Here is a 25445-nt window from a genome sequence, read left to right as displayed (position 1 = left end):
CTGTCCCTTTTCTTCTTAGATATTGCCCATCATAAGGTGTAGGGGAGGTCAGTTAACCCAGGTTTTAGGCATTTGTTGCTGTCGCTTCTGTTTTTATTTATTTTTTTGTCCATGCCACATGGCATGTGGGATCTTAGTTCCCTGACTAGGGATTGAACCCACACCCTTTGCCTTAGAAGCTTACAGTCTTGACCACTGGACTACCAGGGAAGTCTCCTGTTGCTATCACTTCTGAACCAACTAAATGTTGCTAAATGTTCATATCATACCCACCTACAATCAATAATATGAGAAAAAATTGTACACAAAATATAATAATAATTATGCTATATATATTTCCATCTACACAGGGAAACTTTGTTGTTTAATAGTCTTCTTTGAAGGGTCTTTTTCTCCGTCTCGCCCTTTCTAATCCATGTCTTCTCAGATCACAGTGCTGACCTTTCTGTAACTCTTTGTCCTTGTTCTGTTGTCTCTAACAGAGACAAATTTTTTCTTTGGGCAAAGAAAGAATATTTAGTCCCCTGAAATGCAAGCTTTATTTAAGAGATGCTGTCCTCAGTAGAAATGTGTTTTTTGCTTATAGACTTTTCATTTTACCTGCCAAGTCCTATTACTTGAGGGACTAAAAAAAAAATCTTATAAAAGTACTTTTATTGAATAACACAAGGAGAAAATTAAGCTTTTAAATTAGACAAAAGGAGAACGAGGCACACTTAAACACTGAACTTTAAATTAGCAGCATGAAGTGCATCCTATGGACCCATAGCATAATTTACTTCAAGTCCAAGACTGGAAGTCATGCAGAAAATCCCCAAAATGTCTATTGTAAGCAGCTCTAACAAGTGTTGTAATTAATGGCAGGAATATTTTCCTGCCATTAATTACAACACTTGTTCCTGTATTTGGTCTGAAAATATTCCAGACCAAATACAGGTCCTGCTGGAACCTATGGGTGTGACTTTTCTAAAATGTTAGTAAACTGTATCTCAGATATTATATAACTAGAAATATAATCTCTGCTCACGATAACATCTTTTAGTTTTAACAAACATTTATTCAATAATCCTGAGTTTTTAAAAAAGTTTTAAATAGAATTAATTTAAAAATCCTGGAATCTTATTTTAACGTAAAAGAGTTTTGAGCACCTCCATGTATCGGCTGTTGAAGAAGCTGCTGAAGATGCTGCAGGACTGAGGTGTGGCTGACCTGACTTGCTTACTGTGTGTAATGTGCTTACGTGTATATGTGCATACCAGTTAGTATCTTCCTGGGGCTGCTGCGCTGAATGAATCTCAGGGAAACATTCTTGAGAGTTTTGCACTCCCCACCCATCTGAGATCAGACACCAAGACGGCTGGCATATTCCCAGCTGAGATGCTGCTGAAAGGTGACTGGAGAACTGGGGTATGTTGGGAAAGAGTTAAAGAGCTTTTATTTGAACCTCCAAGTGCAACAGAGGAGGATTTTGGTCCCCTGCCTTTTTGCTGTCCCTTGTCATTTGTCTGTGTGGTTCACCTGAAATATTGTCTGTTAATGCAGTAATTATGTGAGGACGGTTGCTCCTAATCAGCATAGATTGTCTTTCCACAAGCATGAAAAAAATCTAGACTGCCAACTACCGAAAAAACCACAGGGACTTGCATCTGGCAGCCTCCAAGTCTCTGGTACAGGGAAGATGTCGTGGAATTTCCTGTTTTAATTGCAAAGACCGATTGAATTCCTGGGGCGTTTTTGACCTCACCTTGGTTGATGAGTCTCCTGACTCATCCACTTTATTTAAAAAACAAAACAAAACAAAACAACTTTTTTTTTTTTTTTTTTTAGGAAAAAACTTAAGGAAAGTCAGTTATTTTAAGTTTTGAAATATATCACATCTATGTATGAGTTAGTTGCTCAGTCATGTCGACCGTTTGCAGCCCCATGGACTGTAGCCTACCAGGCTTCTCTGCCCGTGAAATTCTCCAGGGAAGAATACTGGAGGGGGTAGCCATTTCTTCCTCCAGGGGATCTTCTCAACCCAGGGATCAAACCTGGGTCTCCTGCATTATAGGCAAATTCTTTACTGCCTGATCCACCAAGCATATAAAACACACATAATGACTAATAATAATAAAAATGAACACCCATATGCTCTATTCATCTGAAGAAACAGATTACCCGTGCTTAAGAAAAGGCGAGTAGACAGAAAGCAGTATTGCTTTCAAAATAACCACATTCCTGATTTTTGTGTTCATTATTCCTTAGCTCTTTTCTTTCATTTTTTTAAAACAGTTTTACTTTTAGCTCTGTATCCCCCGGATAAAACTTTGTTTACTCTTGCCCTTCTTGGAGAACTTTATAGAAATGGAATCATGCTGAATATTTTGGGGGACTTTTTTCTTTCTCTCAGCATTTGCTTTTGAGATTCATTCAGATCGATGTGCAGTGACTGTAGCTCACGTTCCTGCACTGCTGCAAAGGATCACATTGTGTGGACCACCGCTGTGTATTCTTCCATTCTCCACGTTTCTTTCTTTACTGGCGTTTGGAAAGCAATGTGCTGTGCTGTGCTAAGTCGCTTCAGTCATGTCCAACTCTGTGCAACCTTATCGACTGTAGCTCACCAGGGTCCTCTGTCCATGGGGATTCTCCCAGCAAGAATACTGGAGTGGGTTGCTGTGCCCTCCTCCAGGGGATCTTCCCCACCCAGGGATCGAACCTGGGTCTCTAAACTCTCCTGCATTTACAGGCAGGCTCTTTTCCACTGGCATCACTGGGGAAGTCCCCTGGAAAGCAGTATGGACCCCAAATTCAGCAAGTCAGCTAGCCATTGAAAGCTTCAAAGATTGACCCCTTTCTAGCCAAATTCCCAGGTGGTTTGCTTTCATTTGTGGGAATGGTGAAGGCCCTCATTTCTGGAGACTTTCCAGTGAATGGACTTGCTTTGCCTTCTCCAGGGGCTGTTAGCTCTTGACCTGATTCTACTCAGTCCGGAATCACAGCCCTGTTTCTGCAGGATCTTTCCTAGGCTTTCTTCCCTGTGTCTGAGTCCTTCCCTGTGTTCACCACACTCCTTTTAAGGGCTGATCTGTTTTGGGGGTGGGGAACAGCTAGGAAACCAGATGCTCCAGCGAGAAGGAGGCTAGTCTTCAGAGCACAGGAAGGTACTGAGGCTTTCTTCTTCCTGCGCTTGGCTTCCTAAGGGCCTTCTCCTTCCTTCCGCTCCGTGCCCTCCTTGTTTCTCAACAGAAATTGGCAGATGTTCTGCCCCACCCCTGTCTTAGTGTATCTTGCAGTAGTAACCCTCCCCTGAATACTCTTTGAGAAAGGCATCGTTAATATATTTTCCATTTGTTTACATTGGCTCCTTTTACCTAGATCTCAGGATTGCAGTGGAATCTTCTAGTACCTTAAGATAAGTCCGTTTATCTTGAGGGAGAATGTGAACCGTTAAGGGCAAACTAATTTTCAGTTTACATTTGATTTAGAGTGTATAGGCCAAACGATTTGTGTGTATGTGTGTGTGGGTGTGTGAATGACATCAGGGCAAAGAAGGAATTTTGTAAGTTGACAAGAAGAATACAGTTTTAAAGGATATTTATTGCCCTTGGAATTATAGTCTATGAAAGTAGGAGAGTAACAGAAAGGGCCCAAACCAAAATTATCTTTTTGTAAATGTCTCCAGGCAGAGAAGGATTTTGTACGTAAAAACGCTATGAAATGATGGATCTTCCTAATGATGGTAAATCAAAAATTCTACCCTCTTTCCACTCCTTCCCTCCCACCATCCCTCCCTCTCTCCCTTCCTTTTTGGTAAGGGGGCAGAAGTGAAGGTGAAGAAGTCGAGGACACTGATTTATCCTTTGTTAAAAGACTTTGTTTTATGACAGGTACACGCTCTGCTGATTGGGGTACATTAGAGAGATTTTATTTGGGGCTTTGTCCAGACTATGTTTCCTTCTGTTGGTTACTTTTCTGTATCCCCTTGACTTTGAATGTATTATGGAGACTGAAATGAAAACTGCATCTAATTATACCAAAATTTTAAACCTTAAAGCAGAGAAGCTCAATTCTGAATAACTGAAAATTGGGTCTAATCCTTATTTAAAATATTTAGTATCCTGATTAAAAAAAAAATTTTTTTTTTCAGTTCTTCCTGCTGCTCAGATTTTCTTACACATAAGTATTTTAACGTGAGTAAAATTTCCAGCCAACTGGCTCTTCTTCCTTCAAACACCAGATCTTAACCATTTTGCCCTGTTTTCCGCTCTGTCCTAAGCAGAGGCCAGAGGTGACTGGACGTGATCACGAGCAGCTGTTACTGTCCGTGCGGTGAAGCGAGCTTGGCTTGCTCTCAACTTCCCATCTCTTTTCACAGTGATGGGCTGTCAGGAGACCCATCCCGCTGTCTCCTCCCTTTCGCCCTGTGTAGTGGCCGTCGCGTCTGCTGCGTGCAGGAGGGCGAGATAACAGATGGGAGTGAGTACTGCAGCCTCAGAATGGATGCGTTAGGAGTGGGGCTGTGGCTGACCCCTTGGGGCTGTCAAATATCTATTTCTGGGGCTCTTCGCTTTCCTCTGGACACAGGAGGACTGAGGTCCCTGGGAAGGGAGTACCTGCTGTTCTCAGTTCCCTGTAAAACCTTTGGAAATTTGTAATCTACTTGTTTGTTTCTCCAGTCTGCGTGTGCAACCTCCTTGACTCAGACATTAACAGCACTTTAAAAATTCTCTAATAGCCTTATCTCAGGAGCATCAGCTATTCCTTATATACACAAGACTGGCTGTGTATGCATACTTCTTAAGGATGGGTTTGTTATGCTCTGTTGTTATATGGTGGATGTGGTGTGATGTTCCATGATGCTCTTTTACACTTATTCCCTTTCCATTTCTGTGTGTTTCAAATTTCCCCCAGTGAAGCTTTTGTGAAAATGCAACACTGCATATATATTTGATTGGTCTTCAGACAAACCTTAAAGAATGGAGCTACTCAGGGAAACGTTGCCATTGTCTCAAATGGTACTATTAATATTAATAGTGACCTGGTGATGTGTCTTCATATATTCGTTCATTCACTTATGTTTTTGGTGCCTGACAATGTTCTAGGCACTGGGGACAAACTAGAGGGAAGCCCCTATTTCTATGAAGCTTATAACCATCAGGTCCAGGGGAGAAGGTCTGTAGATAGGTAAGTAGGTAAATAAACAAGGTGGTTTAAGGTGGTGCAAGGTGCTGAGGAAAACAGAACCAAGTACTGTGAGACAGTGGAGCTGATTTGATGCAGACAGCTAACATGAAAGTTAAAGAAGGCTTCCCCAAGGAGGGGAGCAGGGTCATGGGGAGGGAGGGGTCCCCAGGCATGGGGAGCTTCTGAGCAGGCGTCCTGGATGCCAATTCTCTGGCGGGGGGGGGGGGGGGGTTGCCTCTCACTTTTAGGAAGGTGGCCCCAGAGAACGTGCAGTCCAGCCAGTTCATCTGACATACGTACCTCCCTCCCGACATCCAGAGTCCGAAATTAGCCTCCTGCCCCGTACCTGCTGCTTTAAGAGCTACCAAGTGAGCCAGTAAATAAGCCAGTAAACGTATCCATATTAAAAGGGCTTTCAAATTAGTGGTTAACCAAAACAGTCACTTTTCTGCAGTAGTAAAATAAACGTATCCAGTTATTTGCATAAAAATAGGCTTCCTTTCAAGTATGACCATCATAAATGGCCTTGTGGGACGCCTGCCTACTTTCTGAACATGGGTCTGAGGTTATTTTTTAATGCCTGTGTGTGTATCTTTGGTAAACACATGTTCCGTCCTGTGCAGCAGGCGCCGTGGAGACTGGAAGGACGGAGCCAGGACGATCGTGACCCAGCCTCTGCCTGGGGGGCACCCAGAGCGGGAAGAGGCAGGGGTCTGTGACCAGCCCAGATGCTTACCATGTGCCAAGTGCAGGGTCAGTGGTCGTGAGCAGAGCAGACCTGGGCACAGCCCTCGTGCAGCTCAGCTTCAAGTGGATGAGACAGACAATAAATCACGACGCTGACAAAGTACAATGGATGCCATGAAGAAAACTGATGGGGAATTCCAGATGGGATGGTCAGGGAAGGGCTCTCTGGGGAGGTGATGGTCACACCTAGTGTGAAAAAAGGATCAGGGGAAAGGACGTTCCTGGCAGAGAGAGGGGTGTGGGTGATGGCTCTGAGTCAGAGAAGAATTTGATGAGTTCACGGCGGGTAGAAAAGAGGAGACGAAAGATGAAAAGGTGAACAGAGGCCAGATCCTATCGATGACATTAAAGAACTCATTGACATTATTCCAAGTGCAACTGGAAGTTACCGCGGGTGTTAAACAAGGAGAATGGTAGGAAATTTGTTTTCAACATATCATTTTAGTCACAAGGTTAGATGTAGGGTTAAAGGGATTCACCAAAAGATCCTAATCCTAGTTTTTGCCTGGTCTTTATCCTAGCCACGCCGTTTACTTAGCTGTGTAGGCTGTTTGTTTATCTGAGAAATGAGGGTAATACAGTCCACCTCCTATTGTGGTGAGGATTGAGTGAATAAGATAAGGTGTCAAGACCATGTGCGATGACCAGGATATGCTCAATAACATCAGTGCCCTCCTTGTTCTCCCTCCTTCCCATGGAGTAAAATCCAGGAGCAAAGTGTTCTGGGGTCCGTCTCTGCTGGCCTTGGGGCCAGCATCACTGAACCCAGTGGCAGCTCCATGAGGTGACGGCCACCATGTCCCGCTGTGGGGCTGAGCACCGAAGAACGGATGCTTCTGAGCTGTGGTGCTGGAGAAGACTCTTGAGAGTCCCTTGGACTTCAAGGAGATCAAAGCAGTCCGTCCTAAAGGAGATCAGTCCTGAATATTCATTGGAAGGACTGATACTGAAGCGCCAGTCCTTTGGCCACCTGATGCGAACAGCTGACTCGTTTGAAAAGACCCTGATGCTGGGAAAAATTGAAGGCAGGAGGAAAAGGGGGTGACAGAGGATAAGATGGTTGGATAGCATCAGTGATTCAATGGACATGAGTTTGAGCAAACTTTGGGAGACAGTGAAGAACAGGGAAGCCTGGCATGCTGCAGTCCATGGGGTCACAAAGAGTCAGACACGACTTAGTGATCGAACAACAAGTTCAGGGGTGATCTGGCCCATTCAAGAACTGGACTAATAATGGTGGCTTTATCAATGGCTTGTTCCAATTGAGATGATTAGTTTAGTCTCACAGAGTTTCTCCTTTTTTCTCGATGCCCTTTGAAGGAAAGAACCAAGTTGCAAATGCAGCCACCGCTGTTAGCCTTTCACTGATAATTCTGAGCTCTCTTAGGAGGATCTACAAACCTTCATGCTTCTTGTTCATATCTGAGACTCTGACTTAGACAGAACACATGTTCTTCACTTGATTTGCTTGGACGTTCTTGTTGTTTTGAATCTCTAAATATCTTCTGTAAATAATCAGTTTCTTATACACTCTTGAGGGTTCATGTTACAAGTTTGCCTCGTGGGTGCAAGGTTTATTTGTTTTTAATGATGTAACTAAAACATGTGAAGAAAATGCTGTTCAGTGGTGCGGGGGTCATAAATATGACCCGGGAGAGTAGCAGCTGCCCTTGAGATGCCTGTAGTCTTAGGAATCCTGAGCCTTCATGAATCGGCATTAGACTTAACCCGTAGTCAGTTCTGCCCTGGGATGGATAGGCATTGTAAGGTTTACACATGCAGTGCTGGTTAGATGGTGTTATTTTTGTTGTTGTTATTTTGTTTTTGTTATGTTTTTGAGGGGGGTTATTTGTTTATTTTCGGCTTAGCTTAAAAAAATCTGGAGTAAAAACTTTTATTAGAGCCATTTGAGGTTCACAGCAAAATTCAGAGGAAGGTAGAGATTTCTGTGTGGCCCTGCCTCCACTCATACATAGCCTTTTCCATCATCAACGTTGTGCGCTACAGTGGTAGGTTTGTTACAGCCGAAGAACCTACACTGACACGTCATTGTCGCCCCAAGTCCGTAGTTTCCATCAGGAAGGGTCCACTGTTGGTGTTGTACGTTCTGTGGGTTTGGGCAAATGTATAATGAGATATATCCATCATTAGATCCCACAGAATATTTTCATTGCCCTAAAAATCCTCTGTACTCTGCCTGTTCATCTCTTCCTGCCCTCCCAAACCCAGGCAGCCACCCATCTTTTTACCGTGTCCGTAGTTTTGCCTTTTCCAGAATGTCATGCAGTTGAAGTTACACAGTATGTAGCCTTTTCAGATTGGCGTCTTTCACTTAGTAATATGCATTTAAGTTTCCTCCATGTCTCTTCCTGGCTTGATAGATCATTTCTTTTTAGTGCTGAGATTAGGTGTAATTTAGTATCGACCCATGCATCCTTGAATGTTTTTAGATATACCTGGGCTCTGGAATCAAACTGTTCCTAGTGGGCTGTCTACAGTGGAGGTTGAATTGTCATTTTCCTGCCATCATGATTCAACTCAGAGTGACCTTGAAACTTGTTCTGCACAGACATCTTTCAGCACATGTGGGCTGCTGAGTCAGGGATGTCTTGGTCCCACAGCCCTCAAGGAGGTGGGCCCTACAGGCTCTCAAAGTCCACGAGCATCTGGCATCAGCAGTACAGCTGTTGCTATGGCAGATGGAAGGAAGGAGATTATGTAAAATGAATGGCTAAACAGGTAAAATGAACGGCTGGAGGTGGGAGAATTCCATCACTGGAAAGTGGTAGTGACAAGAATAGAACCGCGGCATCTGGTTTCTGCATCCCTGCTCTTTGCTACCATGCTCGACTGGCTCTCAGAAAAGGCTGTTACCTGTCTCTACGACTCAGCTAATGGCTCTGCTTTCATGAGGCTGTTGCATGGAGCGTGATGTTTGGTTCTGACTCCCTAATGTAGGAAATGTAAATATTGTTCATGCGGTTATAAGCTTGATATCATAAGTATATGCTGTGCTATGCTTAGTCGCTCAGTCGTGTCCGACTCTTTGCGACCCCATGGCTGTAGCCCGCCAGGCTCTTCTGTCCATGGGGATTCTCCAGGCAAGAATCCTGGAGTGGGTTGTCATGCCCTCCTCCAGGAAGTATATGCTATCTAGGTACAAATTCTCACATAAGTGGAAAATTAATCCTGGAAGGACAAGTAAAACTGATAAGATGTATGCTTCTTCCAGACAGCATGTTAATTGAGGTCCTGTCTAGGAGTAGCAGCTGAGAACTAGCCTGAGAATGGCCTCACAGAGGGGCCTGATTCTTGATTTAAAATCAAGAATTGGTGCTTACTGCTGCCTTTTTTTTTTTTTTTAAGCTTCGCTGCATGGTCCTTTTGAAGACACAGCAAGAAAATTGCACAAGAGCCATGTTTTCTCTGCTCAACTTTGTTTTGGTTAATCTAGTGTGAGTTCTTGCCAGGCTCCCCTCACTGGGAGTTGCATCCATGGTGATGAGAAGCTGGAGCTCTGTGCAGTGGCTCGGAGAACTCTCCACAGAGGTAGCCAGGGGCTTCTCAGAGGCCTGTTGCCCACAGCAGTAGCTGGCTGTGTTTCGTTAGTCAGGGGGACTAATTCAGGCATTTTCCTTGACAAATATCAGGAGAAAAAAGGCAGGAAGGCTATTATCAGTGGATAGTAATTCCATCAAATAATGCTCTGTAACTTGCTAAACTTTCCATTTGCTTTGTGTATCCATTTTAATTTTGGAAACACACACACACACGTATTGAATGAACATCATTAGGTTGAGTTAATAGTTCCTGTGGATATGCTCGTGTATTCCCCTCAAGTTTTGCATTTTATTGTAGCAATCTATTTGAACTAACCAGTTCATTAATGTTTTTGCCATTTGCATTCTTCTTGTGGTGGGTGTTAAGAGCTCTTCAAAATGTATATGTAACCCCATCTGCTTTTTGGGCTTCCCTAGTAGCTCAGACGGTAAAGCGTCTGCCTGCAATGCAGGAGACCTGGGTTCGATCCCTGGGTTGGGAAGATCCCCTGGAGAAGGAAATGGCAACCCACTCCAGTACTCTTGCCTGGAAAATTCCGTGGATGGAGTAGCCTGGTAGGCTACAGTCCATGGGATCGCAAAGAGGCAGCCATGACTGAGTAACTTCACTGGATCTGCTTTTTGTAACTAATAGAAGTGCTTGCTATATAGTTTTGTATATATGAATGTGTTCATTTGTTGGTATACAAGTATATGAACTTATCTTCAAACTACACTTAATAAATCATGGTGGAAGATGAACCTTTATAGCCACTTATCAAACACAGTCCCAACCCGGTGTCCAGTCTCTTTCTGTGGACAAAGTACTGAGCTTGCACGATGCTGTGGTCCTCGAGCAGGCTGTGTGCTCCAGTACTTTTTTCACTCACAGTTCTCCCTGTTGAAGGGCCACTTCTTTACCCTGTCAGCTGGGTGACTCTCTTCACCTCCCAGATATGGCGCAGGGGTTTCCTTCTCTGAGAAACTTCCCTTCTTTCCCAGGTTATCTTTCCCTCTGGGGCTGCTGTGCGCGTCACATTGTGTCATAATTGTGTGTATAGGTTGCATTTATTGATGTCTGCAAGGCAGCATGTCTAATTTGTTTCTCAACAAAGTGCACAGTATGTGTTAAATATTTGTGGACTTGAGTATAGCTCTTTGCTTCTGTCTCTGCTCCATCCCAGGCATCCCAGTCTACTGGATATTAGTCCTTCATGAATGTATCTGTCTCTCTCACAAGGTGTTGAGGTCAGAGGCTATGCCTCATTCCTCTCTTATCCCTCAAAGCACCTATGATGTTCAGTGTAGCGATCGGTATTCAGTAAATGCTTGCTGGTTTAACAGGGTTACTTGGACTCTGATGTTCAGTTCTCTAAGTGGAAAGTGAAAATCAAGGGCTTTATAAAGTATACGTCGTTAGAGTAGTCTCTAAGAGTCAAATATCATTTAATTCTGTATCTTTCCGATGTAGGTTGGCAATTTCTAACAATTAATCCAAACATTTTTTAGCACGTGGAAGAGAATTTTCTGTTTCTGAAGAAAGCACTCATCATTCATGTCTCTTGCAGCGCTGACTGGGGTTAGGACTTGTGGATATTGCAGTTTGGGGGCATCTGACTTGTAAGTAGCTCACTCTGTAGTTGATGGGCTGTAAATACTGGACAAAAGCCTCCTTGCCCGAGCATCATCTTTTGGTGTAAAGTGTGAAGAGAGGATGACAGCTACATAGGATTGTTGTCTTTGTAATATGCTATTTATACTGCCTTACTTATTTTACTCTCTTGTTAAACTCTTACATAGCCTACTAAATTCAGTACCTACTCCTCATTTCAAGACCTGGCCACATACAGGTCCAGCTTATCTTTACAGTCCCATATCCATGTGTATGTGTGTGTGTGTGTGTGTGTGTCTTGTGTCATCAAACTGAACCTGCATTTCTGAGTCTAGTTAACTTCTGAAGCTCTTGAGGACTTGACCCTAGCTAACATCCCTTTGAATTTCTCTGTGTGAAATGCTGATCTAGAAAAATAATTATATTTAAATAAGACATAGGAAATGGTCTCCATTTTCTGACAGTCCTTGACACCTTCCCCAAACTTTGGAATTGTGAGATTGTGGTGGTGATGGAAGAAAGGCTTCACATCTAGATTATGTTTAAGCCACAAGTGTACAAACTTCCTTCTGAGTTCTTCCTGTGATTTCAGTACTACATAACTGTGTGGGGTTGGGGACTGAGATATCATGCAAGCAGCACATGGCATGGCCTCTGCTTTCAAGGGTTTAAGTCTTAAGGATACACAAGACTCAAATTCAGACAGGATCACTGAAGGTTATAGGACTTTCTGTGTGGCCGTGATGTTAGGCTGTTTTATTAACCGTAGGAATCCTCAGCTATCAGCTGGTGAAGGCCAATGTGGTCTTAAACAATTGGTGAGGAATTGAGAGTGGAGCCTGGAGCTGGGTTTTGGAGAGGGGTGATTTGCTCAGGCAGAAGGGAGAGACTAAGTGGGTGAAAGGCATGGAAGTTATAAGAGTTGTGTGGGGAGTGCATGAAGTGTGGGTGACCTTGAAGAGACCCATCAATTTTTTTGTCCTGAGAGAGGAAAGAACCTTCGGTGTTTACAAAGTAGAGTTAGCATCAATCAGCGTAGAACCACGCATTCTTATTTTCTCTCTAAGCCTGTGTCTGCAGGTCAGTGAGTTCTCTTTGATGGGGTGTTCTTTATAGTTCACTGGATGTTTGCTTAGCTAGGAATATTGAGTCTTTCTCTAAAGAAACCACCTAGGTATCAGCAATAGCCTGGACCTAATTGAGAGTTAGATGGAACTCTTTGTTAAGACTTCATTGATATAACCAACAAAGGCTGTAACTTAAAAATATATACTTTTAATATTGATTATGTTCATGATAGATGTTTATATTCATCTTTTTTCATAGATACATAGATACATGAGAGAAAACTTTTATCTTTACATTGCAATATCACATTAGCTTTTCCTTTTTTTCCTCCAAAGGATAACGTGCTGCATTTGGTTATAGTATCAGTATTACTCATGTTGGAAAACTTTTTCTTCACAATTACCGGAAAATGATACAGAGCCTCTGGAGATGGGGCTGTAAACTATGGTTCTAGATTAGGATGCTTAGTTTCTTATCAGCTAATTCAAACCTCAAGAAATGTTTATCAGTGAATGAAGTACAGTTGTGATAAACCAAATGACTTACTTTTCCTTCTGCAGCCAGGATCCTTGATCTAAACTAAATGATGAGTAATTTGGGTAGTGGCAGTTTTTACTTAGTGACCTGCCTTTTCCCCATTCATCCTGGTCTCCCATTTTTTATTATTAATATTTGATATTTATTTATTTGTTTTGGCTGCTCCAGGTCTCGGCTGTGGCATGTGGGGCCTAGTTCCCTGACTTGGGATCAAGCCCAGGCCACCTGCATTGGGAGTGCAGAGTGTTAGCCACTGGGCCACCCGGGAAGTCCCTCCATTTACTCTTAACAAACCATCCTTAGAAACATAAAGGAAGGTAGCTGAATTATCCTGGCATTCCCATATTATGTGCTTTCTTTCTAAGACAAAGAGATACATTAACAAAGTACTTAAAATGCTGAAATAGGATTGGTTTCCTAATAGAAATAAAGAAAACTGTGTTGAAATGTCAATAAGGAAAAGATCGCTCTATTATTGGGTGCCAAAGGAGGTCAGCGCATTACTGGCTAAAAGCCAGCAATTACTCTTTGCTGCTGGTGATGATGATTATACAGTCGTGAAGCACAGGAGAACCCTGGGGAAATCCCTGGGATTCCTGTGAGCATGTTCCACCCCCATTAGATTCCTTGGTTCATTGTAGCCTTAATGTGAAACATACATTTTACTAATTTGTCCCATGCTGTTTCATATGGTTGCTTTATTGTAGGCCAAGTCAAGTGGCTTTTCTTTACCCCGTTAAATAAAGCCGTGATTTAAATGGCTTTTAAAAAATAAAGCAGAAAAAAAAATAAATAAAGCAGGCAGTATAAGAGAGGGCTTTATCAAAAGTACTGTGAGTGAGGTTTTATTATTATTATTAATTATTGTTCTACCTGTTCAGAATAGATGCCTTTTAGAGCCGTTGTTCCACTTAAAGAAATTTTCTTGGAAGAAACCTCAAGCTTTATGTACAGAGCAAAGACCCATGGCTCTCTTATATTTAAAACCATGCGTGCATTGTTATAACCACATCCATAAATGTTTGTCTTGTTTAAAAGGATAGATGCACAGAATGTTGAAACTTCTTAATAGCAGCTTGAGATACCAGTTTTTCTAGGTAGTTTCCTTCTGAAACCTGAAGACAAAAATCACATTCCTCTTGTCCCTGCCTGCGGTCATGACATAAGGATTCATTTCTTTTTAGCTAATTCATGGAATTTCAAGAAGATAATTCTTTATCTTCATCATTATAAGAAAGGTCATGATTTTCTTTCCATAGATTTAAAGGTTAGGGTTATCTACCTAATTGTGGAATCCATGGAGTTTCTTTTCTTGATATTGTACTCTGGGTTTTATTTGGCAGCCTCATAGTTCTGGGAGGGATATTGAACACAGTTCAGTTCAGTCGCTCACTTGTTCGACTCTTTGCAACCCCATGGACTGCGGCACGCCAGGCCTCCCTGTCCATTGCCAACTCCCAGAGTTTACCCAAACTCGACTCCATTGAGTCGGGGATGCCATCCAACCATCTCATCCTCTGTCATTGCCTTCTCCTCCTGCCCTCAATTGTTCCCAGCATCAGGGTCTTTTCTCATGAGTCAACTCTTCTCATCAGGTGGCCAAAGTATTAGAATTTCAGCTTCAGCATCAGTCCTTTCAATGAATATTCAGGACTGATTTCCTTTAGGATGGACTGGTTGGATCTCCTTGCAGTCCAAGGGACTCTCAAGAGTCTTCTCCAACACCACAGTTCAAAAGCATCAATTCTTCAGCGCTCAGACTTTATCTATAGTCCAACTCTCACATCCATACACAACTACTGGAAAACCATAGCTTTGACTAGACAGACCTTTGTTGGCAAAGTAATGTCTCTGCTTTTTAATATGGTGTCTAGGTTGGTCATAACTTTTCTTCCAATGGGGCAAGCGTCTTTTAATTTTATGGCTGCAGTCACTATCTGCAGTGATTTTGGAGCCCCCCAAAATAAAGGCTGTCACTGTTTCCACTGTTGCCCCATCTATTTGTCATGAAGTGACGGGACCAGATGCCATGATCTTAGTTTTCTGAATGTTGAGTTTTAAGCCAACTTTTTCACTCTCCTGTTTCACTTTCATCAAGAGGCTCTTTAGTTCTTCTCTGCTTTCTGCCTTAAGAGTGGTGTCATCTGCATTTCTGAGGTTATTTATGTTTTTGCCGGCAATCTTGATCACAGTTGAACACAATGATGGAGAGAGGGCACCGAGCTGTTCATGCCTATACCTTGAGTTCCCATGCCCTCTGCCCAGGAAAATCCTTTTTTTAAAAAAAATTCTCATGGTTCTATTCCCTATGAAGAAAGATTAAAACCACAGGAAAAAACCCCCATTTCTTTTTAACAATCATTTTGGAGTTTCTGAATCGATGGTATTAGAGACTGGTTAAGAATAACCACATCCAGAAGGCCAAACTCCTGTGATAGGATTACATACCATATAAATCATAGTTCAGCTCCTTAACTTTGTACACAATCAAAACATTTACCGAGGAAGTTAGTCTAATGGTTTGTTACTTTGAAAACTATTTCCTTTTCAGAGATTTTACTGGGTGCAGAGTTTTTTTTTTTTTTTTTTTAATGCAAAATTGAATGATAAAAAAATTCATGTGTGGTTTATGATAAGGATGCAATTTGCTTTTAAATTTATACTCAGGGTTGAAATATGTGAAAATTGTCATCTAAACAATGCTTTCTAATAATATGGGGGAGAAATCCCATATTATTTTTCAAAGGAAATATATATATATATGTGTCAATTAAAAAAATTCAAATATGAAAATTGATTTTGAAGTATTTAACCACAAGCAATATGATTGCAGCATGTTTCTTTCTTGCTTTTTCTTTTTTTTTTTTTGATGCTCTTTTTGTTGGCTATTTTATAATCATTAAAAATACCTCTGAATGACTGGATAGATTCTATTAAGCCAAGGAAGAAACTTATTATGCCCACACTGTGTTTTTGAGCAAATATAAGAGTTTATTGCTTCAGGCAGTGGAGTAAATTTTGCTTCTGATCTTTGTGAAGTAGAGCATATATTAGATCATGTAATCAAGATACTGAGTTTGCCTTGTTTTTTTTTTTTCTTTCATTGCTTCCTCCTGATATATCGCTGCTGTGTGGACAACCCTCCACTTCTGCTGCTGAAATTTTTTGTTTCCATCATTCAGGAAACCTCCCAAGGTAAGCACCTACACAGAATTTGGTATGCATGCTGGCCAAGTGTGCCAAAATTTCGAATTTCATCTATCACAGTGACCCCTCTGAAACACCTCTGCTTTTGAGAAGACGGTTCAGCATTCTAATGTAAAACGTAAACCATGAACAGTTAATGTTGGTAATGTTGGTCCTCTACATCTTATAAAGCACTTTAATACATTATTTCATCCTTGGAACTAATGCGTGGGTTTTCAGAACAAACCCATCTGGCTGTTGTTTATATTTTGTTGATGATGACATGAGGCCCAGAGAGAGGAAATAACATGATAATAACAATAATTCACGGATAGGGTAATGGAGAGTGAAAGTGAAAGTTGCTCAGTTGTGTCTGACTCTTTGCCACCCCATGGACTATAGTTCATGGACTTCTCCAGGCCAGAATACTGGAGTGGGTAGCCTTTCCCTTCTCCAAGGGAAATCTTCCCAACCCAGGGATCGAACCCAGGTCTCCTGCATTGCAGGTGAATTCTTTACCAGTTGAGCCACAAGGGAAACTCAAAAATACTGGAGTGGGTAGCCTATCCCTTCTCCAGCGGATCTTCCCAACCCAGGAATCGAACCGGAGTCTCCTGCATTGCAGGCAGATTCTTTACCAACTGAGCTATGAAGGAAGCCTTCATAGGGTAATGCAGAACTATATAATATCACCACCTAGAAAATGGGAAGACAAAAATGGTAACATCATGGTAGATTGGTAACTGGGTTATTGACTGGACAAACTATCTTTTCTGTGTCCTACTAAGAATCATTGATATCATCAGAAAAAGTCTCCAAACTTTTAGAGTTTCAGACGTCTGCCAACTTTATGTGGCCCTTTGGAGTTTCTAGACAATTGCAAAGTCCACTAATTAGAGCTAGCCCCCATGCTCCAGCCAGCCTTCATTGGCATGTGTGCCAGTGAGAAGCCTAAGAATTAAAGAGTAGGTAGAAAAAGAAGACAATGAGAAGCACGACATCATCTGAATGATCAACTCTTGAATGAGTGAAGGCTGATTTTTATTACTGGTGAGTATTTTATTGGTTATCCAAGGGACACATAGTACCAAAAGGAAGGAGAAATGCAACCAGCCTCTGATCAGTGATGCTGGTTTGATTTTTGAGATGGGATCAAGTCAGGCTACACCCACATATATCATATAGTCAGAATCTAAGACACAGGTAAGGGGAAGAAATCCAGGATAGATTAGACTTACTTATCTCTGGGATTATGAAGGAAAATCTAACTTGGCTTTTGGAGTATTGAGACCTCCCTAAAATGCTAAATGTTATCTTTTATGTTTATTGATGGCAGTATAGCAATTGTCCTTGGCATTAAGAGTTCCATCTCCAGTAAGGAAGCCGTGCATTGAACAAATAATATGAAATCTTTTAAGAAAGAGGCAGTGTATGATGTTTAGAAATATTAAGCACTCGTATCCTGGCCAAATCTGAGGGATTAGAAGGTTATTCCTGAGCAATCATTGATGTGGTGTGTGCTCAGTCGTTTCTGAGTCTTTTGCGACCCCTTGGACTGTAGCCCTCCAGGCTCCTCTGTCATGGGATTTCCCAGGCAAGAATGCTGAAGGATTGCCATTTCCTACTCCAGGGGATTTTTCCGACCCAGGGATTGAACCCACATCTCTTGCATTAACAGGCAAGCGCTTTACCTCTAGAGCCACCGGGGAAGCCCCTATTGATGTGAAGAAGTATAACCAAAAATGTCTCTGCTACTCAGAAAGATGTGAGCTCCCCTTAAGTAGCTCTTTCTTCCCTTGCTGTTGGTTCCTAAAGGTTTCAGAACAGACAGCCAACCTTGTGGTGTATTTAATTCTCTCCTTACAGAAAAAGGCACTAAAATCCTGAGCAGTTCCACATAGGATTACTTAATGCAGGAGAAGCAGTGAAATGAAAAAGAGGCACAAAACCACATTTAAAAAAAATCACTAATTGCTTTATATACAGAAATGTTCTGGTTACTTTCTGCTGCTGCTGCTAAATCGCTTCAGTCGTGTCTGACTCTGTGCGACCCCAGAGACGGCAGCCCACCAGGCTCCCCCGTCCCTGGGATTCTCCAGGCGAGAATACTGGAGTGGGTTGTTGTTTCCTTCTCCAATGCATGAAAGTGAAAAGTGAAAGTGAAGTCGCTCTGTTGTGTCTGACTCTTCGTGACCCCATGGACTGCAGCTACTAGGCTTCTCCGTCCATGGGACTTTCCAGGCAAGAGCACTGGAGTGGGTTGGCATTACCTTCTACCTGGTATATAAAAGTTTCGTGCGTTCACTAGGTATTCTATTAATAGTTCCTATGAAGTGTCATGAAATTTCCAAGATAAAATGAATGACATTAAATGTAAATATATATATACACGCACACACACACACACACACACGCACATATGTGCGCGCGTGTGTGTGTGTGCGTGCGTGCGCATGCCATAAGGCACATCTAGAAAGTATGAAGATCATCTTAAATTCAAATAAATGACATAGCAAACTGAAAGTTTTTAAAAAGATGCTAAGATAGATAAGGTCTTTTCATGCAGAAACTTTGAATATTGAAAGCAAATGGGAAACGTATTTTTAATGATGACTATATAAGCATGAACTTTTATTTATTCAGACAATGAGATTTTGACATGCATAATTAGTAAAAGCATCAAAGAAGACATTTTGGTTTCATTTAACAAATATTCTGGGCAGGGGCCAAGTGCTGCATGAATCAGACCAGATCCTAGCATTCTGATGGGGTTGGAGTACAGAACATGTGCATAGTGTAATATAAAATCAAGAGGAGACTATCTGTCAGACTCAGGATGGAAAGTCCTGTTTTGACTTTTGCAGAACTGACAGCTAAGACCAGGCAAAATATTAAAAACCTATACTTGAACCTTTGCATGGCATCTACACAATGATTGTTGAATGAATGAAGAAAAAAAAGAAAGACCTGTTGTACCAGAAGGACACTTCACCAGTTTAGTAGAAAGAAGGTTCCAGTTTAGCTAAATTATGTGTTCCTTTCACTGGTGGACAGAACCACTTTGCTAAAGACTAAGCCAGAGAATAGGTGGGGAAACAATGGAAACAGTGACAGATTTTATTTTGGGGGGCTCCAAAATCACTGCAGATGGTGGCTGCAGCCATGAAATTAAAAGATGCTTGCTCCTTGGAAAAAAAAGGTATGACCAACTTAGACATCATATTGAAAAGCAGAGACATTACTTTGCCAACAAAGGTCCATCTAGCCAAAGCTATGGTTTTTTCCCGTAGTCATGTATGGGTGTGAGAGTTAGACTATAAAGAAAGCTGAGTGCCAAAGAATTGATGCTTTTGAACTGTGGTGTTGGAGAAGGCTCTTGGGAGTCCCTTGGACAGCAAGGAGATCCCACCAGTCCATCCTGAAGATCAGTCCTGAATATTTGTTGAAAGGACTGATGTGGAAGCTGAAACTCCAGTACTTTAGCCACCTGATGTGAAGAACTGACTCTTAGTAAACACCCTGATGCTGGGGAAGATTGAGGGCAGGAGGAGAAGTGGGTGACAGGATGAGATGGTTGGATGACATCACCAACTCAATGGACTTGAGTTTGAGTAAACTCTGGGAGTTGGCAATGGACAGGGAGGCCTGGTGTGCTGCAGTCCATAGGGTCGCACAGAGTTGGACATGACTGAGCGACTGAATGAACTGAACTGAGCCAGAGGAAACACTCTGTCCTAGTTCCATTCTCAAGGAGACCCAAATGCCCGGCTGGGTCGTAATCCTGATCCTCTTCTGTGGCCTGTCCCCAGAGGGAAAGTGCCCATTGGACCTTACAAATCTCACCAGCAATTTGGATTTTCTTGTCATGACATTAATTTGTGTTTTCCTGAGGAATATCTGCCTTTGCCTGTAGTCTGTGTTCAGACGATTATTGAAATTATGCCTAATGATGATGGTAAATAATAATCACCTCCCTATCATATTTTCTGTTTGTATTATGTGTGAGGATTTTGCACATTTTACTTAAAAATATTCTAAGGTAGAGGTGTGATTAGGAGAAAGGAGGGGGTGTCTCTTGGAATATTTGGTTGAGTTATCACTGTTCCTACCCAACTGTTATACCGGAAAGAAGTCTTGCAGTCTTTTCATCTATCTTTGGAACTGTACTCTTAGAATGCTATGCTATTTTCATTGTTTCTATTAATAATAGCTGTCTTTAATTCAGCACTTACAATATGCCAGATCCACTTTAAATCCAAATTAAAATTTAATGCAAACTTGGATGCCTTCAGAGAAATAGGGGCAAAATCAGTGGTTGCCAGGAGGAGTGAGAAGAGAGGAAAGATGAATAAATAGGTGAAGTACAGGATTTTTAGAGCAGTGAAACTGTTCTGTATGGTGCTATAAAGGTCGATATATGACACTGTGCATTTATCAAAACTCATAGGACTGTATAGCTCAAAAGAGTGAACCTTGATGTATGGAGTTTAGTTCTTAATAATGTATTGATATTGGTTTATTGATTATAATAAATATAGCATAACTAATACAAGTTATTAGTAATGACAGAAACTGCTGAGGGGGTGTTTGTGAAGAGTGGGTATATGGCAGCTCTTTGCACTAGCTGATCAGTTTTTCTGTAAACCTAAAACTGCTTTAAAAAATAAAGTATTAATTATGAAAAAAAAGATGTACTTGGTATTCACAGAATAAAATAGAAAAAACTATGTGGAAAGCATTTGACAAAGTTCCACACCTGTTTATGTTATAAACTTGCAGCAGGTTGTAGTAGACAGAAGCCTCCTCAAGAGGGTAATGGGCTGCATTAAACATATACAGGTGTCAGCATATTGACAGTGAAAGACTGGACACTTTCCATCCAAGATGCGAAATAGGTGAGGATTTAGCCACTTCTCTTCAGCATTGACTGGACTTCTTAGCCAGTGTAATTAGGCAAGAAAGAGAAAAGAAATTCAGATCAGAATGGAGGAAGCAAAAGCATCTTTATTTGTAGACAGTAAGGTCATATATTTGATAAACATTAACGAATCTCTGAATAAGCTTCTAGAACTTACAGGTGGCAGGGTGGCAGGAAAAAGGTCAAAATACAAATTGTGCCTCTTGAAAATAGCATGAGCAATTAGAAAATAAAAATGAATAGGAACCCAATCATTTACAGTAGCTTCAAAAACATTAGATATTTAGGGATATACTTAGTTGAAAATGCACAATACTTTTTTGTTAGCATCTCAGATATAGTTGACCATTGGATTGTAGGCAGATGTGCCAAGAGATGGAGAAAATATCAACTGTATTCAGGGAAGGACATAGCATAGAGCTGGAGTGCTGGTCCATGGAAGGGAATCCTGGGGGATGCATCTAGGAGGTTGAGGAACTTCTCTGACGGTCCACTGGTTAGGACTCTGAGCTTTCACTGCCAAGGGCATGATTTCGATCCCTGGTCAGGGAACTAAGATCCCACAAGCTGTGTGACATGGCCAAAAAAATAAATAAATAAAAGGAGGAGGTTGAAACCAAATCCCACTGGGGAGGGCCTTGATACCAGGATTGCATCTCGATACATTCCGTGTCTCTGTTTTGAACAAAGCAGTGGCCTGATTCAAACTCCCTTTCAGGTTAATCTGAAAGCAGAGCATAAAATAAATTGGGTTTGGTCAGTGGGTGGGAAAACAATGGTATTCAATAAAATGAGCCAGGAATGAGGAAAATTCATTACCTCTTTTTCAATAAAATGAGAGATAATGAGGGCCTGCATTGGTGCAGTGCCATGAGAGAAGAGGAAGGGAAGAATGATCAAAACATTGCAGAACTAAAGTATCCAGGACTTGGATGCTGATAGCCTGTGGGAGAAGACAGTGCCGCAAGAGGAGGCAGAGATGAATCTGGAGTTTGAAGCCGAGTAACTGGAAATTCAGCAGAAACTGAAGAAGAAAGACCTGGTTTGGTGCAAGGCAAAGTGAAAGAGTACAGTTTTAGAGTGAATTGAATTAGAAATGATGGCAAAGCATCTGAGAGACGCCTAGCAGGTAACTCGCAGTTTGTAGTCTGCCCTAGAAAGGTCGGGTACATCCTGATGGGAAGGAGGTAGGAGATAAAGAAAGAGCTATTGATTATGTGGTCAAGGAAGAAAGGATTAAGTAGGATAGAAGACGTGAGAAAATAGGGGTGAGCAGGGACCCATCCTGTTTTCGTGACTGGATGGGGAAGAGCCAGTGAAAACTCAGAAGAGAAACCAAGTACCCCTGTGGTGCTGCTGCTCATGGTGCCACCGAGGATACTTACATTAGTTCTCGCCGAATTGTGTTTCTTTTGTTCTTAAAAGTTATTTTTTCTAGTGTTGTATTAGGACAAGGAAAAATATTCTTCTGGTTGAACTTGAGAGTAATATTGAACATTTTTTTCATATTGCACGTGCATGTAGAATAGAGAAATTTCCACAAATGTATCCTTGTGTAAATTGTTCTGTACTGTTTATTTGGATTTTCTTTTGGGTGTTACATTTTGTAAATTTGTACTCCAGAGTAGAGAAACATTTATTTCGCCATGGGCCTAGGGCATACCATTTAATCCTTTCACCCGTAGCGTATCATGCAATGTTTATTAGAGCATGTTCTACTTCCCTTAAAAAGAAAAATAAGCTTTTAGACAAACATAGAGACACTTACTTTATGCCTCCTCATTGGTTTAAAATAAAGAGCCTTTGTCTCAGAATTTTCAGAGTTGCGATAGGTGTGTTTTTCCTTATTGTGTGTGTGTGAAGATCTCTGTCTGGATATGTGTTATGCACGCTCTGTTGATGGAAACCAGGAAAATGTCCCAGTCACGGGAGCTTTGCCTTTAGAAGCCCAGTTCCAGGTCTCCCTGACGGCCCTCAGAACGTCAGGCATGTTCTCGGACACTTCGCTTTTCATGCCTCTGTCATCTCTGGCACAAGTATCTTACTTTCCCAGGGAGCTACACTGAAACACATGCAGAGAAAAACAAATGAATTCTTCCTCCCTTTTCTGTTTTCTTCTTCACCCTTCAGTATTTGTTGAGAACTATCCATGTGCCAAGTGAGCACTTTGGAGCTGGAAGAAATGTCTGAACTGAGCCCATTCTGAGTCTGAGACTAAGGAGATGGAGGCTTAAGGAGTGAATCGGCCCAGGCCATCCAGTGAGAGAGCTTTGGGCTGCAATTCCAGGCCTTCTGGTTGCTGCTACTATCTGTTACACCATGTGCTTGTAAAGCGGTTTTTCTGTTTTTTGGGTTTTATGGAGTGAAAAAAACAGGAAAGAGTAAGAAGGAAGAGTCTGAAGCAAAAGTAAATTATCTGCAAGATCACTTTGTTTACAATCACATTCTTCTTTACACCATTTGCTCATTTTTAAAGCCATGATCATCATTTTAAGATCTCCATAAGTTAGTGTAAGAGTCATTGAACAATTTGATCTTACTTATTAAACTCACTTTGAAGTGAAAGTCTTAGTCGCTCAGTTGTGAATGACTCTCTGTGACCCCATGGGCTATATCCCGCCAGACTCCTCTATCCGTGGGATTCTCCAGGCAAGAATACTGGAGTGGGTTGCCATGCCCTTCTCCAGGGGATCTTCCTGTTTTTTATTTACAAGCCCTGTTAGGAACTATTGAATTTAAGGGTGTTTAATCCCTCTTCTAATTACATAAGTTTGTTGGCAAAATCTTGAACAGGAGAAAATGACAGCATAACAAAATAAAATTATTACTTTTTGGAGGCAGTATCCTTTAAAGGGTCATACTGCCATACCAAAAAACCTGACTTGACCGAAAAAGGCTCAGAAATAAGGAGGGAGAAATCACTCTCTACAGCTTATGCCATCTGAAGTGCAGTTTCATTCAGACTCATTTTACAGTCTGTGACCTTCATCATTTTCATCATCCACTTTGTGCATTTCTGAAAACCGAGTGGTGGCCTGAAATGAGGTGAGTTCTAGACCTGTTCTGTCCAATACAGCAGCCACCTAGCCACACGCAGCATTTGAACATGTGCTATGGGGCTGGTCAAAACTGAGATTTTTGTGAGTGTAAAAATACACACCAGACATCAAAGACTTGGTATGAGGAAAAAAGTAAATATTTTAACAAGTGTATTAGGTTAAATAAAAACGTTATTTAAATTGTTTTATCTCTTGACTTTTGAGTGTGCCTACAGACGCAATTTAAGTTACATTTGTAGCTTGGATCATATTTCTGTTTCAGAACAAACATATAGCTTAATGTGGAACTTCTTTTTAGCATCCATCCTGAGGTTTTTGCTCAGTTTCTCTTACCCTGTTACATGCAGCCACTCTGCTGTCACCCCTTACATTTCTGCCTTTATATCTGAGCCCATGCGTGTTGCAGCTGCATGAATTGAATGGCAGCAGAGCCCTACCCCACTGCGTTTTTTCCTAGGAGGCATTTTTACTTTATTCATTCAAATAGCATTTATTAGATGCCTATAATTGAGAACGTTTGTGGAAAGTACAGTGTGAAGAATTTGTGGGGCTCAAGAGGCGATTTAACTAGTGGTTCCTGCTCTCTGGAACTCACAGTACGGTGAGGAAGATTAAACATGTACAGCATTGTAAGTGGTGGAAAACAGATCACGCTAAACATCTTCATTTCGACATGGCATGAATGCAGGGCTTTAATTCTTTTTGGTCTGCTTCAGGTATCCAACAGTGTGGTGACACGTGAACACATTTGGCACACCACGTCTCTCATAGTCATTGTACTCTTTCAAATGAACAGAGTTGAAGTCACCACCAACAGGACATGGGCTCGCCAATATTTATAAAACCGGAGAAATGGGGTTTGTGGAGAGATCTCAGGTGCAGTTCCAGAGTCAGAACAAGCTGTGAGTAGCAAGCAGCTCAGTCTGCAGATGTGAACAGTGGGTGAATTGTACCCAGAGAAGAGGATGGCAGGATCGTGTGAGCACAGAGAGACACACTCCTTCATGCAAAACCCAGCCAGCCCACATAGAGTGGACTTTTTTCCCTCTATGGGAAGCCCTTTTCATTCTGGACTTGGGGGCTAGGAAGTACACAGTGAGGCTTGTGTTGATCCTTTTGACGAGGAACTCGGTGAACTGTAGCAGCTCTCTTCTCATGGCCGTATGAACCTTCTTTGCCTTTTCATTTTTCTTTCTTTATTTGACTCAGCAAATACAGAGCACCTATCTACTGTGTCTGTGCCTGTAAGGATTAAAGAAATGAATTAGCACAGTCCCTGGCTGAGGAAGCCTCCAAGCTTGATGAGAAAGTAACATGCATAGGATGGTGCCTGCTACATAATAAACACTCTGTAAATGGAAACTATGCTGTTCTGTTAACTGGGAGAGGAGCCTGTCCGTAGAGACTGTCAAAACGGATAGCACTAGCTGCCGTAGACTGAGTTTTACTGTGCACCATGCATTGTATTGGTAGACACTTTGCTTAAATGCCCACAGCCCTCATTTAGTATAAAATGTGTGCTTGCTTCGGTGGACTGTGTATTCGGGAGGTGAAGCTATTGACTGAAAGAGCGCAGAGGAGGGAAGTTGAGGACGCACTGGAGGAGGTGA

At 41.7% G+C, this 25445-nt stretch overlaps 1 protein-coding gene across 14 annotated transcripts in view; it reads left to right on the top strand.

Annotated features, from left to right (window-relative positions):
* The window catches only part of KIF13A (kinesin family member 13A), a 200194-nt gene that overhangs the window by 66145 nt on the left and 108604 nt on the right, over window positions 1-25445 (top strand). For all 14 annotated transcript variants that reach the window (XR_008711373.1, XR_008711372.1, XM_055570727.1 and 11 more), the window contains exon 3: window positions 15855-15867. Coding sequence is in view for 12 of the 14 variants with exons in the window: in XM_055570727.1 (XP_055426702.1) it covers window positions 15855-15867 (13 nt within the window). In the remaining 2 variants the exon portion in view is untranslated. The remainder of the gene's footprint in view (window positions 1-15854; window positions 15868-25445) is intronic.

This window comes from Bubalus kerabau, chromosome 3 (genome assembly GCF_029407905.1).
Source record: "Bubalus kerabau isolate K-KA32 ecotype Philippines breed swamp buffalo chromosome 3, PCC_UOA_SB_1v2, whole genome shotgun sequence".
Classification (NCBI taxonomy): Eukaryota; Metazoa; Chordata; class Mammalia; order Artiodactyla; family Bovidae; genus Bubalus; species Bubalus kerabau.
The sequence above is the reverse complement of the archived record's forward strand: the minus strand, read 5'-3'. Positions and strand labels throughout refer to the sequence as shown.